This window comes from Triturus cristatus, chromosome 8 (assembly GCF_964204655.1).
Source record: "Triturus cristatus chromosome 8, aTriCri1.1, whole genome shotgun sequence".
NCBI classification, from domain to species: Eukaryota; Metazoa; Chordata; class Amphibia; order Caudata; family Salamandridae; genus Triturus; species Triturus cristatus.
The window spans coordinates 1,476,214,811-1,476,235,265 of NC_140591.1; the positions used below are offsets into that span (position 1 = coordinate 1,476,214,811).

The following is a 20,455-nucleotide window of genomic DNA, read 5'->3' on the forward strand; positions in this document are numbered from 1 at the left end:
TGCACACATACCTGCACTAGGTGTCTCTGCGCTAGTGATATAATCGCTGCAGATACCAGACCCTGCAAGGGACCATGTTTCGGCCTCTCCAGGTCTGGGGGATCTGAACCCGGCTCCCTTTTGGCGGCTGAGGATAGCGGAGGCCATCGTCAATCCCTTCCTTACGGCACTCGGCCATCTCTTATTTCCGTACCGAAACTGATTTCTCTCCTTACATACGATTGTGCTCATTACAGCATTTCTGTTCGAAAATGCTGTGGTGGTAAATAAATACAAATACCCAGAAAACAGCAGCTGATGTCACCTTAAACCAGAAGCTAGGATCAATAAAGATTCAAATTGATCACATACAGGCAGAAAGAAGCATCTTTAAAGTTTACCTTCTGCCTAGTCTTTGGTCTCAGGCTCAGCATAAAGCTCCACTTTCAGAAAATAAATGGACAATTTACATTAACAAGACTTAAATTAGCAAACACAAGAATGTATTCGTCAGCTCCCTTGAATCGAAAAAGAGCAGCTAGCCCTGAAACAATGTACCTGTGAATACAAATCGTAAAGGCGATTGACAAAACACAGGAAAAATACAAACATGTTGACAAATAGTTTATGTGGTTGTGTACCCCTTTTGGAGAAGGTAATACTTCTACTGGTAAGAACATCACAGGAAATGTGGGAGTCCCCAGTTGCAGCCAAAGGACTCTGGGTAGTCCTCTATTGCATTTTCTTTCCCTGGAAAACCAGAGTTGCAAGAGTCCTCTGGCGATGGTTGAAGAGATGCTTGTAAGGAGCTCTTCGGAACACTGTAACCACAAGCCCCAGAGCCTACAAAACTCCTTCAGAAATAATACATGTAACTGGTGTGAATGACAGGTCATTTAAGGTCATTCAGGGATTTCCTAGTGTTTGCAATTGGCTCCTGCTGTCTTATTTTAACTGGTAGTTTTCTGCAGAATCCCATAAGTCTATATTTACATTACTTACAACCAGCAGAAGTGCAGTATGAAGAGCTATATATATGCAATTTGCATTAACCTCAGCTTGGATATTGTTTCCTGTTCGCGGAGGGATCTCCCTGGCTTCCTTTAAGAAACACGCAAGCATCTGCCTGCAAATCTCACCAGAAAAAACATAGAGGAGATCTCTGGGACTTTTCAAGCCTGGATCTTTGCCCTCCTCTCGTTGTCTGAATTCCCCAAAACACAGAAAACTCCTGCACAGCTGCCTTGCGGGACCCAGTCTTTTCCCTCACTGGTGTGGTACCCTAGAAAGGCAAGAGTGGGGCAAAAGGCGGACTTACTGACCCTTGCAATGGGGCCATGACTTGTTGTCTATGGGCAACTCTGCAATGTGGGCACTCCTGTGAACTTGCACTGTGCCAGTTAAGAAATTAGGGTGTATCTTTGGACATAGCACCCCCACCTCCCTGGCCTTTGCATCTGCCTTACTCCATCAACATTCAGCTATGGATAGAAAGTGATATCTCATGGAGCAGAGCTTGGGATTGCTTGGTTGTGGCTACGGTTTGGGCAGTTATTTTCACTACAAGGCGGTGGTAATTACGTCGAAGGAGATGATGGGGGAAATGTACTTTAAAATGTTTGAAGCTAAGCTGATCTTTACTTCTGATTTGATGTTCTCTTCCCTCGTGTTCTACTTTCTAAATATTGCAAATAATTAGCATTTAAATCCCAGAGCTTCAGAAGATATTAATAATCACACTCCTCATCTGCCTGCACTCCCACGAGCCGCTTAACAGCTGCTATCCAGCTAAAGGCACATCCCCAAATTCCCATCTCCAGCCACACAATCAAGATTGGTTTGCCAGAAGGGGTTCTAAACCAGAGGCAAAATGGCGTGCTGCTGCCTGGACGCTGCCCCTCCCTTAGCCGCCTCGTTTTAAGGCCATTGGTTGCAATCTTGTGGCCTCTTACGGCATGTTGTGGTGGCATTGTAAGGCAGCTTGCCACAGTTGCCTTAATAAAGTACCAGCCCTGATTTCAGGAGGTGAGCCACTAGGGTACACAGGTCTAAAGGTCTCCTTCACCCAACCCTAGCTTGAGCCACTAAGGTACACAAGTCTAAGGGGTTACATTCACCCGACCCTAGGTGATTCTAAGCCACAATCCCTTTGCATATTGGAACAGGTAGCTTTGTGTCAATAATTATAATATGATCTTAAAAACAGCATAGCGTAGAGGTCTTCTGGTTAGCGAGCCACTACTGGGTGAAGGTGTCGTACAATAAACTAGATCTGGCAGGACCTACATAGACTGGTCATTGGGACTACAGCATCGTCATCATCCGGCGACCCCGCACCGGCGCCCCTGCCACATTTTATGTTTCTACAGCCTCTGACAATACCGTGTGATGTGTTTCAACTCCTGTAGTATGTCAGAAGGCTGACCTAACACACAATTGAAATACTGTGAAACGATGGTCGATTCCACAATAGGCCGGGCCTTCCACTTAGAGAGAAAAGAAGGGGATCTACCAGGCCAAAATAAATTCAGTTGTTAGATTTTGTTTCCACCCCATATTCACTGATGTCCACAGCATTGTAAAACAACCCCCGCCAACAGCCTGTCGTAGCCAGTGATGAAACCCCTTCACACGAGGAGGTGCCAACAGCAACATTCTTTCCCAGCATGCCAAGCCAATGAGGAATGCCCTATGCTGAGGGGGTCTAATATTGAAGCCCCTGCATGGAATCCAATATATCAGTGTCCCACACACAAATATCAGTGCTGTGTGTTATATTAAAACCCCAACACACTAAGTGCTGCCAACAGCTACATTCTTCCATAGCAGTGGCTCTTAATCTGGGGTCTGCGGACTCCTAGGGGTCTGTGACGCCTACTAAAGGGCTCCGCGACTGCTTAGAAAATTTAATAATATTAATAGATTAATATATGTAAATAAAGAGGCAAAATGTACATTTTAAAATTTGAACACATTCTGTAATTGAAAGAAGTTGAAATTGGATGCTAAAAATTAAGTTGGTTTCCTCAGATTGATTTGTAGAGAAAGTGCAGGAGCATCAAACAGAATGTAGTGTGGACGATGGGTGGCTGCAACTGAATTTAGAAAAGCTCCACCCTTACTATGAAAATGTATATTTTTTATATTTGTGGAAATAATAAAATAGTTCTGCCATGAAAATGTATATTTTTATATATTTCTTATGAATTAAATTAAATATTGAATAATTTGTGTATTTGTTTGAATGCTTGTGTCTGCATTTTTGTGTACTGTTCTGAGGTGCAAATCATCAATTGCTTAGGCCAGAGACCCCGGCTTCAATAATGTCTCAGTGGGGATTCCCGGACTCCGATAATGAGTCAGTGGGAGGTCACCGGGTTCTAGTAATCCTTAAGTAGGAATCCACAGATGTCAAAAGGTTAAGAAGCGCTGTTCTACAGCATGCTGTACTCAGTGAGACAGTCATTCACTGAGGGCCATATGTGATATTGAAGTCTATGCATGCAATGCAATATGTCTTTCAAGGCTGCAGTATGTCGCCGGTTGTCCCTTTTGGAGCACTGGTGAGGTAACACACTGTCATTTACAGACCGCATATTTTCCATTGAAATGCCCACTAAATTTGCATAGACATACAGATCTGCTGGTAAAACTATATAATCCACAAATTGATGTATACAAAGGTTGCAGTATGCGTAATAAAGTATTTGCAAAGATTGCAATAACATTTCTGCAAATCTTTCAGGATTCAAATGTAAACTGCTGCGCTCGCAGATTCCCTGGAATCTAACGTCCCAGCGGGACGCTGTATCCCGTGATAATGATGCGCTGTGCCTTGTGATGACACCCTCCGAGCAGTATGTATCAACCAAGCTTCGGTGGGATATCTAATGATAAAACCCATGTAGGACAGGCTATAACTCAACAACATGTAGTGTGTAGTAGCAGTAAAGCTTCCTACTCTACAGCCGTCCAGAGCTCGCGGAACTATGTGCACATATCTGGGTCCATATTCACTAACGTCTTAGTGGGCGCTCTTGCAACGCAAACCATAGCGCTGATCAACAACCTTCGCACGCAAGCGCTTTCCCGCCTAAAGTTTCTGCACACTCAGAATGGCATTCCGTAATGTAGTGCAACCCCCTGATAACTCGGCTGGCCTCTGACCCCTGTAGAACATACATATGAAAAGTGAGCTTCACGGGGCAAGAACTGCAAATGCAAACACCAGTGGGGTCAAAGCCAGCCCTACTAAAGTCATGCCAGGTAACACAACCTAGAGTAGTGTGGAATACTAACGTCAAATACAAACACGTGCAGCAGTGGGGAAAAGTTGGCATGGGTCACATTGCATGTTTTTTTAACATGTGATACTTGCAACACTCATGCAAAGTACATACATTACTCTCTGTACTCTTAGGAGGGGCTTCATGTAAAGCTAATTGTACTGAAGAGCATACCTTGAGTGCAAAAGTCACAAGATACTGCTCAAAGGCATTTGCACCATGGTGCAATGTTACAGTGCATTTAGCATCACACGTGACGACCTCGTTGCCGTGCCCACACCCTGGACCTTGCTGCTGCTAATGGGGAATGCGGCAGTGAAGATGCCTTTTTAGGTCGAGCCTAGAGCAGCGTATGTGCTGCTGTTCGACTTTTAGTTAAGGGGTTTTCAAAGTGCTACCCCACGCTTTGGCTGGCCTAGCGCTTGCGTTCACGCAAGCGTGTACGCGCGCAACCGCCAGCCAAAGCGCCCAATCAGGCACCATCTGTCTTTCCTCTCTGAACGCTCCTCCCCCTCCGCGTCTTTCTTTAATTTGCTCTGCTTTCACTTTCGCCACACATTCGACCGGCTTCAACTTTGCAGGTACTTTCTTTCTCAGCATATACTTGTTGGTTCAGGTTCTAACTTTTCATTTTTGCATTCACGATGATCGGTGTGAATAATCTTTTTACCGTGAAGACGATTTAACTCATGCCTTCTTTGATGCACGACTTTAAATTTTTGCGTTTAGAAATTGCAGCCAACCTTTCTCTGTTTCTTTAAATTGTAAGTTTACATTTTGCATGTCTTACATAAAGGCCGAAAACACGCATTACAATAATAGCAATGGAATGCGAAACGCTTAAATAAATGCCCATATTGACTAGACTAGCCTGTTGATATTTCAGCTAAACTGTTCTGTGTTAAGTACTTGCAGGGTACATCCGATACACGGGCTCGCAATCACCTTTTTGATATATATTGTGTGTTTTTTAAAAGTTTATTTTAAATTCTGATATAAAAAGTAAAGTATTTTATTCATCATCCGATGGAGAGCATTCATCCCTTGCAGTTCATCTGCATTGTTTGATGCCCTAGATACATTTCTCAACCCATTTTTGGTTCAGGTTCCAATCGTTTAAATTTATCTCGGTTCCAGGCGATGCTTGGCAGCTGATTAGATACATTAGACTGGTCCTTTGTATTTAAGAATCTAGCATGGGGTATGACACTATGCTGCCAGCTACTTCTCAGAATGGCTATTGTATTGCTGGTTGCAATTAATAAATCTTTGGGGATAGGGGTTGGGTGCAAAATCTAAAATGGCTAAACCTGGACTTTTGCCAAAACCTACCACTGTGCCATGCCTCCCACATTTAACCTTTATTTAAGAAGAGTACTTTCCACGGTTCTACTGAAAGGTAGTGCATAGGATTGCAAGACCGCTTCAGATTTCTGACATTTATACATTTCTAATTTTAAAGCCAATCCATTAAAATGAGGCTTCCACAAATTAAGCATTATGCTTCTCACCCAAACATATACAGAAACATACTTTAATCACCTTAAAATTACTCTTCTGATATTGAATGCCGTTCAGTATGAGAAACATCCTTAAACAAGCATTGGCATAGCCAATAGGTGTCGCCTTTGGGACCTTATAAGTGTTTAGCCATGCAACAGTTGATGTTGTTGCACCAAGGATATTGTGCTGCATAACTAAATACTTATAAGGTCCCAAAAGTGAGACCTATTGGCTATGCCAATGCTTGTTTTGGTTTGGTCACTGGTTTTCTGTCGGCTGCCGTTCCGGACGTCCCGGTCGCTCGCGGAGGGATTCCTTCAGCTCTTCTCTTCAAGCTTTGATTCCTTCATCCGGATCCACGTCAGAAGTCGGCTGGACGCAGCACGCTTTGTGGCTGCTTGTGCCGTCACTTTGCTCTTGCTTGCACCGGAAGTTTATTGGTCTAGGACAGACTCCGAGGGGTCTGGTGACGGCGACTGCTGCAAAAAAGAGAAAAAGAATCTGCAGGTATCTTTGGTGGTCTCACCAGTTGCCGCTGGGGGGAGGCCTGGCCGGTCGGGGAACCATCCAGGCCTGTGGCGGGGAAGAAGTCATGTTTGGTCACAAAACAGGTGGACAACCTTGGCATCAGTAATTGAAGTGCAGGCGAATTCTGAATTAGGAAGATTTTGGCTTAAAACCGGGACTGGGGTTGCCGTGGAGGTGTAGGGAAGGGGTGTGGACTTCCGCTACAGCGATTGTCCCTAGCCTCTCACGGTACTCCACTACATGGCCCTGGAGAATGTCGGGGGATGGCGTCTGCGCAAGGGGTCCAAGGTATGGCCTGGTTGCACAGGCCCATCCCATTGGGTGCCAGGGGGGTCCCTTCTTGGGTTGGCTCTGGCATGGTATGTTGGGGATCCAGTTTTCATGCTGGCCTACTCTCCCTCTGTTTTGAGGGGGCAGGTGAGTTTGCCTTGTGATATGCAACTTGTAGTATGGGGACCACGGTCCCGAGTCAATGCCATGATGCCTGGGGGGTTGCCAGCCATAACTCCTTTTAAGGATCTGTTGCTTGGAGATGACCTGTATTAGTTCCTCTAATCAAAGGATTCTTGATGTAAATGTCATGTGAAAGTTTGGAAAATTGAATAATTCTGTTGACATAAAATGTCGTATTTATGTTGATTGTAATATATACGGCCTGAGAATTGTATATTCTCTGACGCAGTGATGGTGTCTGCGTGTCTCTGTCCCTTACAGGAGTCCCCATTTGGGGGGGGGGGGGGGATGATTTGGGTAGGTCTCGGGCCGGTCCCCCACCTGTATATGTAAACAATACCGTAACACAGTTAAGTAAGTCCTGTAATGTTCATCAGCGGGGCCCCATCTCTAAGTAGCCACCCGGGCTACCAGGTGTCCAGTGTAGCGGCCTGCCATTGCTGTGTCCAGCATCTTCCAGAAGTATTGTGAGCTGTGCAGATAATGAATAAGTAAAAGAAATGTCTCTCTCGCAGCCTGCCTGCCTGGAGCAGAGCCAGCGAGGCTGGGGAGTGTCAGGAACAGATGGCCTCAGGCGGCACGGCTCCGCGCAGGAAGCGCCGTCTGCCCTGGTGCGAACTGCACCATTTGTGAATCGCTTGCTCCTTTCTGCACTATTTCAAGTTCGGGCAGTTTGCAAGATGGCGGAGAAGATGGGGGGGGGGGGGCAGTGTGGGACAGGGGCAGTGTGGGACAGGGATTGCGAGAGGCAGTGGGATTTTCCATGCAAACGTTCAGTCTGAAATCACTTGTGCGGTGATGCCAGAGCCAGCACATGGTCTCTTGACACCTTAGGCTGGTGACATTTTGATGCCCTCTGCCCGGGGTAGCAATTGTGCTTGTCCCCTGGGTAAGCGGCATTTTGCCAATCCATCTAGCGCAAAGCCTTGATCTGTTGCAACAAGAGGCGCGGCTCCCGGGTACGGGTTTGCTTTTCAGCCTCCTCCGTGTGACCCTGCGCTGATCTGAAAGTAAGTGGATTAAAAACAGACGCGAGCAGGCACTGAAGCCGTGTTTACTTTTAAAAGACTGGTTGTCAGCTTCGATTAATCACAGTCCGGGCCCCTGGAATTATGCAACAGGGGTGGACCACATTATGTAAAACAGACTAAATTATGCAGCAGGAAAAGGCACATTATGCGGCATGACGTGGCACATTTTCTGATAGTATTACTTCATTATTTTGCCATTTTTGCACGTTAACCCTGCCTGGGCAGAGGCTTGCACCCACTGGAAACAGAGCAGCACTCAAATACGACCATAAGCAACTGAAAGGGGGCCAGCCAACCTCTGGAAAGAGCCACCGCTGAGAGGCAGCACGTCACCTTCATTCGTAATAACTTTTGACCTGCTTGAGTTAGATTTGTTACAATTTGCAAATCACGCAGCAGATGTTGGAATATATGGCAAATATGGCAAATCAGTAACTATGCGGAAAATGCTGAGGCCCGCAGTGGCCCAGGTCATAGGTGTAAGAAAGCAGCTGCAGATGTAGCAACATAGTGGTAGCATGTTCTGCCACTAACTAGCCCCTGTGGCCTGTGGTTGATCCCTTTGCACAAACATTGACCAAATGACCTTAAAGTGAGTTGACCGGACCATGCCTTCAGTTATGACGGCTCTGAAAACAGCAGCCCTGTCCTCCTTTGGGCTGGTAGAGAGAACAATTTTACAAAGGCACATTAGGTGGCATTATGTCTCGGTGAAAGCTTTGATTTGGGCCCTAGAGCTGGCTTACCATGCTAGAGAGCACCTTTACAGAGTTCCTTTTGTGGGTGGATGCCAGGGCTGGGTCTACCGAAAGGCGATGGGTGAAAACCCCAGTGGTGCCAGCTTGGAGCCCACAGTGCCCCTAAAAGCCATTGCTAGGGGAATAGGGCGAAGGAATATGTTATGTTATCAGCTGATGGGACATGTTGGCGCTATATAAAAACTTTCAAATAAATAAATAAATCAGTATGGGTATAGTGCCTTCTAGCATTAGTAAAGCATCTGAGGGCTTTCTCAATCTGGGCGCTCTTTTTGTGATGTTTTAGGACTTCTATTGATAGGTTATGGATACTTGCTTAGTTTTGTTTGGTTAGTAGAGATGTGTTAGATGAGTGCTTAATTTGTAAAAAAAAAAAAAAAGTAAGTGCCAGGGCTCTCGTTAAGAGCCCCTGAAGCTTGCACCACACATTGCCCCTGCCATGCTGCCAGTGATAGTAATAACACAACTACTAACCATCACACTCCTACAGTTGCGACAATTCTGAATATTTCAGGCCTCCAGAGCTATGGGCGACAGGTAATAGTCCTTTTCAATGTATATTGAATTATTAATTACTTGTTGTTGTAATCATCTCTAAATTAGCCAGAAAGCGACACCTTGAGGCAGACTGTCACATTACGCCTGTGTTGACAATTAAGTGCCAGTGCTGATCACCGGAAACCTCCGGCTCAAGTTAAGCACTGGTAGATGTCTAGTTTAGGGGCACTCTTTGTATTGATCCAGTAAGTTGTGTCATTTTTGGAGACTGGTTCCTTGTTCGTGTACCTGCCTCACCTGGATTAGTTGCCATCGCAGGCCCATTATTCTTGCCAATCCCCCGTTTTCCCCTTGCTACAGAGGTTCAGCGTGTTCCTGGGACAGGTGCTGCTTGACTTGGCTGGGAATCCCCCAAGGATATGTGACGCGGAGCAAAGGCAGGTGTGTGCACCATGTACGCATCAGCGTGACAGTCACCGCCATCGGTTCCCGCACCCTCATCAATAATAGAGGCTGCGCATCGCCAGCTGGTGTGATGGCCCGCTACGCAAGGTGTCAGCCAGAAAGCAATATCCTTGTTCCATTAATTGCTATGGAAACAGAAGGATGTGCTTCGGCCGAGTGACGTTGCAGATACATTTCTGTGTTCAAGGTTAAGAGGTGCCGTGAAACTGAGTGAGAAAATGGGGACTCTTTTTCATTAGTAGATGTCGTAGACCAGCCAGTGCCGTACCTCAAATCGTCACCAGCACCAACATATTCTTACAAAAGGTGCTACCTTATGTGATCAAGAGAAAAAGAGCTTTTAGAAGTACTTCTATGAGAGGCCCATATATTGGTTGTTTTGGGTACCACATTTGATTGGGAAGATGCCGTCGTCTCCCACTGAAAGAGCGCTCGATTTGTGCTTTTTGTCTTGTGGGGAATCTTATGCTTAGTGCAGCAGGACTCATTATTTTGTTGTGGTGACAAACCAATGTTCAAGACTGTAGGCCTGATCTGTTTATTATGAAACGTTATGATAAAGGCCGTAGGAATGACTTTTATTGTGAAGAGCACAGGTTGAAGTCAATATGCATTTCAAGGTGGGCGTTATTACTCTGTATTAGAGCACACAAAGAGAGATTTAGTTAGTTGGAATGTCACCCCAGATTGGGAACTAAACTCAGCCCTGTCAGATTTTTACAGACCGGCCCCCATTTTGCATCTCGCGAGAGAGCACAGCAGAAGAGTCTTGCCAACAGGGGAGAATAACAAAAGATCCCAATTCGCCCAGCTTGTGGTCCTGCAGTGAACCCTCTCTAGCCTGCAGGAACGGGCTGGCCAGTGGGCTAGGCCAGTCGGGGTGCAGTGTGCCAAGGCTGGATCCATCCGCCCTAGAGCATCCAAGCTAGGACCATCGGGGAAGGGCTCCCAGGCAGGCCCCATTTGGTGTCCTCCGCATCAGAAGAGTTGGTGTCATCCATGTTGTGGTTGGAGATGGTGTGCAACAACCAGGCACCATAAGCAGGCATAGGTGTTTTGTTTCCTGCTTTAATTGGTGAGGCATATGATGCCCAAGTAGCCTGGGACAGGAATGGGGTACATGGAATTTACCCTCTTTGCAAACTAGTCAAGGGTTTGGTTCTGGTGATCCACTTGCAGAAACCATGGCGATAAAAGATTTGCCCTGTGATATCCCTTTCAACAGTGAAATTATATTGCTTTGACCACCATAATTCTATACATATTTGTAATTAAATTACGGAATACTTAACATATGCCTTGTGGGAAACCTTATGCTCAAGACAGTAGATCTAAGTTGGTTATGATGAAAAGCCTGTAGGTCTAATTGGTTGATTGGGAAAAGTTATGCCGAATGGCTTAGGCTGGATTATTTTATAATGAAAAGTTCACACAAAGGAAATCGACATTCTTTATTTATCCCACTGAGCTATTTTATGGCGATTTAAACATGAGAGTAGAAGCTGCACACGTATCCATCTCTCCAGCAAACCTTGTAACATCTGGCATTATCTTTAAAGTATTACACCTTTAGGCTCGTAGAAACGCGTAGATCTCTGCAGCACGTGCATAACCCTCCCTACAAAAAACTAGGTTAAATTACAGTCAGGTTTGTGCCACTAGTTAAATGATCCAGAACCACTTGACCATCCAACATTATTTTGTTGGCAATGTTTTGAGGACAGATATTGGAAACAAAAATAAAGCAGCGTAGTGATCACACGCGAGCACACGTATGCTGTGGTAGCCATCATTCTTAAAGCACTGTTTCCTATTATTATGTTGTTATGACCAGTCTTGACTTTGATGTATTTTGTCTTTAGGTTCTGAACTGGCACGGGGTGTTTCTGCTGGAGTGTGGTGAACGTGAGTACCAGGCGGAAGATGGGCAGTGTGTACCCTGTACGGAGTGCCCGCCGGGACAGGAAGCTGATAGGGTAAGCCAGGAGACACAAAGTGCCTATCACGGTTATTCCTCATTCTAATTCCCAAAACAGGAACTGAAATAGTGAGATCTTAGTTAGTTTTGGTATTTCTTGGGATTGTGGTATGTGTAGTTTTGTGATTACCATCAATAATGCTGTACTACATGGACTGCAATGTACAGATGTGTTCCGGACCCCATGAACCATGCACATTTGACATTTTGGGTTCTCTGATCAGACAGACCGTGTCCCTGATTACAGGAGATCCAGATAACTGGTCCCTGAGAAAACCGGGTTCGCGCAGGGTTCGGAATAAGGAGTAGTTCGAACTTTACTGCGCCTGCTACTTACTGGTGGGGATAAACTCTGCAACAGTTATTGTCCCCTTTGTACATATTGGCAGGTCAGACCTGACAACCCTCACTTCAAGTGGCAGAGAATAACATGTAACATCGCTACTTCTGGCTTTTGATGCAGAAACCTCAAAAATCAGCTCGTGGTGCCACATCTGGAAGGACAACAATGACCAGACCTGTTAAATTCTAAACCCCAGGGTAATGGCTGTTTTGTTTGCAGGGAACCAACAGAACACGCATTCCTACTAACAAAATATAACATGGATAAACTAGACAGCTCACACTCGCACACAACACTAAAACCACATAGTTTGCAAAGGACACAGCATCAACAGCCACAACACTAAAAACTGGATAATGGAAAAACTTTACCCCTAACTCCTACTGCACATGCACCCACAAACAGTGGTTGAGTAGAAAGTTCTTTTGCGGGGCATAACTCTATGTATCCAACCCCAAAGAAACATACGCAAACACTTTACTGGACGATAGATTATTACCGGCCAAATACAGTGACGACAAGGAAGGACGCTTCATCTTCTGACAGCACAACCAGCCAATGGGTGCTCAATACAAGGAATTGTAACATAGCATTACATAATGTATATTGTATGCCAACTCTAGGGTTAACACAGTGGACGAGCAGCACAGTTGTTATCGGCAAGTAGCCAATTGTCTACCTCACTTAGACAGAACAGGGTCTTTGGGTAATGAGTACGTAAGTTGCAAGGTTTTTCGATGGGCCTGGCCTCCACTCCATCAGATGCAAGGTTTCGATGTGCCACCTGACACAGTCTTGCGTAAATTTTCCTTGGCTCAGATGATGACGGTCTTCTGTGTTGGCCTATTGTTGTTCTCTGGCAGTAGTTGTATTGAGTTCCTTGTTGTGTCCAAAACATATTGTCTCGCTGCCGTACATTCCGTATCGAGCGCGCAAACGCACGTGACGCAGGAATCTTCCCCTTTCCTGCCAAGTCCGGATGCGCTTATGGCCCTGATAGTTCGCTATTTATACGTGGGGATAAAGGTGGGGATTCTAAATGGATTACTTCTCAAATTGCAACAAATAGAAAACAAGAGGTGACGATGGATACAAATGGATTCACATCAGAGCAGTTTCATGGAAGAGCCCAACGTATCTGATCGTGGAAAATTTGAACCCTGCTGCGATAAAATATAAATGTACCTTTTCAATACTCGGAGCTCGCAAGGTGCCCTATGCCAGCCATGCAAAGCTCATCTAGTCAAGCATCATTTCCTTTGCTTTCTAGGAGTGGTAGTTTTCCTTTTTCCGTTATGCATACAGAAATACAAGTACCAGAATGCTAAGGAGGAGAAAAGTGATTGGATAAACTACCTGCAGAAAACCTAGGAAAAGCTGGGATCTCTTATGGTTCTACTTAATGAAGACTAAAACGTGCTTCGGAGTGCACCTGATTTACAAAAACGAGGCACCAGTCCATAGAATGGTCTGCCCCGCATTACGCAGTTTAACCCTAGAAATGTGGACAACTTCACCTTGTCTAGGCCACATTTGCGTCACACCTTTGTGACCTGATAGTTATACCTGGTAGCTGGGTGAGCGTCCCAATCAACAATTTCATGCCTTCTCTCTTCGTTTACGCCAGTTTATAATTCTGTATCGCCATTGTTCGAAATGTCTATGACCATTCTGCACAACAGCCGGCAAGATGACATCAAATGTTCTTTTTAACAGAATTTGTTTTTGATTGTTTCTCATAGGCGTGTGGTTTTGGGACAGGCGTGGGGATGGGCTGTCGTGCCTGCCCCCCTGGCACCTTCTCGGACATCTATGGAAAAGGACCATGCCAGCCGCACACCCAGTGCGAGACGGCGAAGAGGGTGCTGGTGCAGCCTGGCACAGCCACCACCAACAGCCAATGCGGAGACTGCATGTCTGGGTATGTTGACTCTCCCTTGTCTGTTGCCCTACGATGGAGGCACATGAGCAGAGCAAACAGAGGGTAGATGGAGCGATTGTGAGTGTTTCTGCGGAGAATGAAAGAATAAGGAATTGTGAACTCAAAAGAAAAAATGCTAAGACACAGCCTGGTGTGTTCACAGCTTGTCTTATTGTGTCTGCTATTGTAGTACTGTGGCCTGCTGCTTACAGGAAGTGGTATGTTGTTGTCATGTGCATAGGTCTGTGTGTACATACATGGGTTTGTCTGTGTTTGGATGATTCTGCTCATAGTATGGAGGAACTGGGGCATCCTCTAAGCTGAGAATCCGCCATGGGCGGAACTGCTTGGTTCACACTGAACACCTCCTCGTCTTGCAGGTTCTACGCACCGGCTGGAGAGGCCAGCCATCTTGCGGCATGCCTTCCTTGTTCCTCCGCCTTGCAGGATATCTCTGGATGTGAAGGTTAGTTGAAAACGAAGTGCACTTAAGTACTTTCGTCATGGGATTTTCAAGGTAGAACAAGGAGGGCTTGGACCCAGGCCATTTTTTCCGAATAATTGCTGTCTGTGTAACTGAGTGCCATTTATTTTATCTGCATGATCAGTCGTCCTATGTGGGTCTCTTGAAAATCTGGCCTGGGTCCAACTCTGCTGAACCTGCATTGGCGTCCCCAGTCTTAGACCATTCCAGTGGTATATTGATGCCCGCGTCAATCCCACCATATTGTCTCTCTTCAACTGTCCAGTTCTCTTCAGACTTCGTAACATTTAAAAAGGCCATCCAGTGTAGAAGAAAGCAATTCCCTTTACCCTGTCCTGCATCACTAAGAACGACCAACAAACTGCATTCTAGAATGTCGCTTTGTTTGGTGTTGCGATCAATTGTGACATCATTCACTGGTTGGTTCACCTTAAAGGAGTCATCCAATTAAAGAAAAACAAACTGTTCTCTTTAGCCAACCATGAATGACCGACAATCAAGGATCTCAGAAGGTCCCTTTGCTTGGGATCTGGTTGGGGTGTAAGAACTGTCGAGGCATTATTCTCTGGGTGGCTGATGTGATGAGCGCTTCCATGTTGGGTGCCATTCTCCACTGTAGAACCGAGCGTTTCATTCACCCAAGACAAGAGGCTTCCATGAGTCCTAGCACCACAGGACACCCTGCTAGGCTTTTCAAGTTATTGCCCTAAATCTTTTATAGTTGCAATTACTCTGGCCTTTCCACTCCTGCTTAGATGATAGGACCGGTCCGCGTTTCAGGCCACGTTATCTCAAATGCTCTCTGAGAAGTGAAGTGTCTTCTGTTCTTCTTAAAGTGATATTGGTACTAAGGAAATCTGCATCTCGAGCCGAGCGGGCGGCTGCTGTTGCTGCCCACTGTCACTCGGGTCTAGACCACATCTGAGATGGCATCCCCCCCCAAGGCGTTCATTGAGCCAGAGTCATTCGTGGACGGTGGCCCTTTCAGTTCACCTTTTATTCAAAGAGGAGGTTTCCCATCAAAAAAGCCCTTCTACTCCCACCAGGGCAGGATTATTCTGTTCCACGGATGAGATAAATATACTGCTGAACAGCACCAGGAAGCCGCCATGCTGGAATGTTCTGCATCACTGACCTATGACCGCAAGTGCCAGGCTCTCCCTCCAAGTACTGCAAACACCTTTTTGCACACTGAAGGCTGTGGCCACCAGTACGCATACCTGAGATTCACTGAGCATAGCAGCTCTACCGCCTCTAATATCTACATGTTATGGCATGTGATGTCTCTACGCTGTCAGACCTACACAACCGGAAACGAGCTCCAGGGGTGGGAAAGAATGTATTCTTTTTGTATTTGGGAGTTCACCTTTCTTAATTCAATTTTCTGCACTACCAGTTGAGCACTGAATGGCAAAAGCCATTTCCAAGTAAGATGGGGAAACAAATGGACTGTTCCACCCCATCCTGAGGACCAAGGCTGAGGCATGCACCGGAGCAGAGTTGCACATGCCAGCAGGGAGGCTGTCTTCGGTAAAGGCCATTCAGTGCCATGTATCCATGTATCAAAAGCAGAACACGGCTCTCTAGTCACACTCAACAAGATGGAGTCAGCGCAGCCATGACCCTTTTGCACTGCTAACTGTGGCAGTGCTGTCAGCAGGAGGGCGGCTATGGCCGCTATGCAGATCCTGACCGCGCTCTTGGGAAAAAGAGGGCAGTTCTGCGAGGGACCACGCCCTCAGTAGGAAGAGGGCAGTGGTTCCTGTGACAACGCCTTCAGCAGGAAAGAGGCAGCGCTACCAATGACAACTTCCTCAGACACTGAGGGGTATTCACTGAGAGCTTTCTCATCTGGTAGCATACAACCGCCTCTGCAGCAAGGGGGCGGTGCAACCAGTAATAAACTCCTCAGAAGGAAGGAGGCGGTGCTGCCAACTCATTCCATCCTCACACACGGGGAAGCGGTCACACCACTGATAGTTACCCTGGGCATTCTCTCTCCCAGGATTGGTTTGCCTACCATGCCAATACAATCGCCTGCCATGCATATGCAAATCAGTCTTGGCCCCGCCCCAATAGTTTAATCTCAAACTGCCAGGCCACATCCCCTCTGGACAGGAAAACTAAGGCAGATGTGTTTCCGCCTTATGGCGACTCATTAGGGAGGTGCCGCTCGAGTCCCTATATTAAAGTCAGGTTTGGGACCCAAGTCTGGGCTTATCCCTGGCACTCAGGGCGACTCACTGAGGAGAACAAAATGTGATGGATGGAATGTTGAGTTAATCTTCACCACTTGTGATTACTCTGGGTGCACTCCATTCCTTCATTTTTCCACCCTGGACATGTTGTCCGCTCTGGCCAGAGACACAGACATTCTTTCTCTCCCTGATAAGTGAGATCTCTGTTCTGCAGCTTTTAACAATAGGAGCTCTCCAAACTGATCCACTCGCGGCTGATGACACGACAAGCGATGCATAATCACAAGCGCTACACAGGAGACCCTTTATGTGCAGCCGCTTTCAAAGACAGAAGACCTTTCTTGTGAGCCACACAACATCTTTTCTTTTTCCATTCTCTTTCCATTCTCTTTCCATTCTTTTTCTGTTTCTTTTTTCTTTTGTTCGTTTTCTTTTATTATTATTAGACAATTTTGTGATATGAACTGGGTTCTTGGCCACCAATTTCCAATTGCTAACATTTTTATTGACCATTGGACTCTGAGGAAGAGGGTGAGCACAATACCACTTTGCATTCTGCAGAGTATTTTTGTTCACCCTGAAATGGCACATATCCTGGTAATTATGATTGATGTTAGAGAGGAACGTGCTTTGGTGGTACATCGTGGTATTTTATGATCAGAAGGCGCCATTGGGTTGGCTACCACTTGAGTTCAAAGCATAGCTGGTGTTGGCCAAGAGAAGACCCATATGGTCAGTTCATCTAAATGTGTGTCTTCTTGTTCTATTTAGGCCAAAGAGCAGGACCGCCTGCTATTGACCAATCATGGTTACCTATGGTCAGGGCCACTGGAATTATGCAATTGTGCGACCAAGGCGATTTTGGCATAATTAAAGATTTGATGCATTTGCCTCATAATCCATCATCTGCTGCATAATCTGCATATTTTAGCCCCAAAAAAATTGCTTCTGGCCAAAACGTCTCAAAAGTTACTAACAATTATGTGACCTATGTTACCATGCAGTGGGAGGCCCTTTGCAAAGCTGGACTGGTCACCTTTCTGTTGCCTATTGCTACTGGTACTAGTGATGTGCAATCAATGCCCAGACAGTGTTATCAAGTTTAGAAATGACAAAATAATGAAGTAAATACTATTACAAACTGTGCCACCTTATGCTGCATAATTTGGCTTTTCTTGCCGCTTATTTTACTCAACCCTGCCGCATAATTTGGCCCTCTCCTGATGCATAATTCCAGTGGACCTGCCTATTGTTTTCAGGGCTTGTGGCCAAGAACACAGGCAGTCACTCATAGTCCCAATCATAATGAACAATATTTATTTTGACAACAGGTCAGGATGGGGAAATGGGCTGCAGCCAAGGGAATGATGTGTCACTGTGTGCTGCACACAATGTTGCCTTGTCCGTGTTTGGAACCCTGGCTCCCCCTTCAACCACACTGTTGCACATTTCTGTATCTTCCCGTGCCTAGTTTTCCTACACGCAAGGGCTGGGAGATTCCAGAAACAAGCCTTCGGCAAGCATTGAGCAATATGATAAGAACAGGGCATTTATTCTTCTGTTTTGTTACCTGAATCCAGCAGGTAGAACGGCCTCTGTTTACAGTAAATAGGCCAATATATTATGTGCTCTCAGGACTGTGGTGCATTAGGCAACCCTTCTACACGTGACTTGGTATGTTCTGCAGAAACCAGGATCTCTTTTACAGACGAAAAGTAGGGCAAAAAGGAGGAAGAGAATGCAGAAGAAGGGCTAGCTGTGTGAAGGAAAGGAAATAAGACCCTTATAGGGCGAATCTGCTGATGGAAGAAGAAAATGGAAGAGGCTATTACACACATTTGGAAGGGGGAATTAATGACTCAACAGTTTAAGGATAAGCAGGGATTAAGGAAAAGAGAAACGAGGATGGATACAAAAAGGACAATGCAGAACAACATACAGGGAAAGAAGAAAAAAGTAGGGTGGGTCAGTGAGTTAAGGTAGAGAAAAGGTGAATGGGTAAAGGAATTAGGGGTCCAAAAGTGAAAGAAAACTGATAAGAGCACTTTGAGAATGAAGAAAATGAGAGGCAGGACTAGGGAAGCTGGAGAAATAAAGCAAGGAAAAGGGAGTTGAAGATAAAAAGAAGATCTGCAAAGAAACACCAAAGGGAGTAATAAAAAGGATTGAATGTAGGATTCAGGAAATCCATTTAGAGAAAAAAAAGAGCGTAAGAGTAGAAGGGAAGTCTGGTGAATGGAAGAGTAAAGATGCAGAAAGACCAAAATGAGGGGGCAAAGGAAAACCAAGATGAAAATGGTGGAAGAGGGATACAAGTGAGGAGGAAAGACACTGGAGAACAAAGAGAATATGAGCAAAACCCTGTGCTCTGGCCTTCACCACACCATTTAGGGAGATCCAATCCTCTTTCGCCTTGTACCCTTTAAGTCTTAAGTCCTTGTTTCTTCTTTGCCTTGAGGGTGATCTAGGTTGCCTTAAGGCAGTTGTATACAGTTGTCCCCTTTCCCCTTCATTCTCATCCCATGCCCCGGTTTATCTCTTGCACTTTAGGCTTCAGAGCTTCTCCTGATCAACCTCAAAAGGCGGCGATCTCCCTGGTGAAACGAGAGACTAAAGTGGCCATCAACGGGACGCAGACCGGTGGCCTGGAGGAGTCTGGGACCGAGTACGCTGTGCTTGCCATTGTGCCAGTCTTCTGCCTGATGGGCCTGTTGGGCATCCTGCTCTGCAACCTGCTGAAGAAGAAGGGCTACCACTGTACGGCTGAGAAGCATCTGGACGAGGAGGCCTCGCTATCGGACGAGAAAGCGGGTAAGCTGGCACTCCTCTTCAAGCAGTCGCATGGGGTTACAAGTTCCTGCTGGCCCCCTGAACCTGGGTGAGCAATTGTATATGGCTAGGAGGCGTGTAAGCCGACCCTCGTCTGCTCACAGTGGCATACGTGTTAGAAGAGGGTGTACCTGTTGACTGGATCGAACCTGGGCGCTGAGAGCTATCTGGTAAGAAGGCAAGTAAGGTGGCACACATCTGCGTCCAGTACCGTAGGAGTTGGAAGAGGGTCTATCTGCTCACTGGCCTGAATGTGGGCGAGGAGGACTCTATCTGGCGAGAAGGCGTGGTAGCCGGCACGCATCTGTACACAGTGACGTAGGTGTTAGACAAGGGTGCACCCATTGACTCACTGTAACCTGGGCGAGGAATACTCGGGTAAGGTGGCAAGCATCTATGGACAGTGGCATTTATATTTAAATTATATATCGTCCGAAGGCTCGGAGCGAGTGAGGAGCAGGGGGCAAACCTCCCTAGCATGGTTGGCTAGAATAAGGGATACAGTTGGCCGGGTTCGGACAGGACTTTTATTCCATAAGGCATCTCCCCTGTTGGCACAGCACCCCTGCTGTGCCAACAGGGGAAATGCCTTGTGGAATAAAAGGTGTGGTTAGTAGCAAGCTTAAAAAACGCAGTCATAGAAAGTCCACTACCACCCTTCATGCCTGGGTACAAACATTGGGTTCTCTCAGTGGATCTCAGGGAAGGTTGAGCCAGGAGTAGTGGGAGTCCCTGCCAGATACCAGCAAAGATTGGTTGGTAATAAGGGTCTAGCTGTAAGTGTGTTCTGGTTCTGGTTCGCAGGCTGCTGCGTGCTCCTGGTAGGCCTCTGAAAATGGCGCCGTCAATGAGTGTGGTATGTCGATAGTAGTGCATTTTGGAGCACACTGTTGCAAAAAATATTCCTAAAGCATAGGGTGGTAGCACACTTTCATATACAAACAGCACATTTTCCATATTCACACTGACATGCAGTTTTACTGATAAAACTTTAATGTGTGGAAATCGTTTTTCAGCAAATATCTACCATTTACACATCACCAAGTAAAGTGTCTTGATTTGTTTTAATCCTTTTAGTATATTTGTTTCTATTACACTTCAGAATTACAAAAAGATGTGCTTCATTTGGGCTTTTGTAACCTCTGATACATTTTGAAATATTTATACAGTTATTTCGCAGGTATTTACATGTTTGTAGTTC

General features: G+C 45.9%; 1 protein-coding gene across 6 annotated transcripts in view; it reads left to right on the forward strand.

The window, feature by feature from the left end:
* RELT (RELT TNF receptor) overlaps positions 1 to 20,455 on the forward strand; it is a 176,349-nt gene that overhangs the window by 98,087 nt on the left and 57,807 nt on the right. For 5 of the 6 annotated variants that reach the window (XR_014967947.1, XM_085623313.1, XM_085623311.1 and 2 more), the window contains exons 3-6: positions 11,364 to 11,477; positions 13,565 to 13,743; positions 14,124 to 14,209; positions 18,976 to 19,236. Coding sequence is in view for 5 of the 6 variants with exons in the window: in XM_085623313.1 (XP_085479439.1) it covers positions 11,364 to 11,477; positions 13,565 to 13,743; positions 14,124 to 14,209; positions 18,976 to 19,236 (640 nt within the window). In the remaining variant the exon portion in view is untranslated. The remainder of the gene's footprint in view (positions 1 to 11,363; positions 11,478 to 13,564; positions 13,744 to 14,123; positions 14,210 to 18,975; positions 19,237 to 20,455) is intronic. The other variant, XM_085623315.1, reaches the window with a different exon arrangement.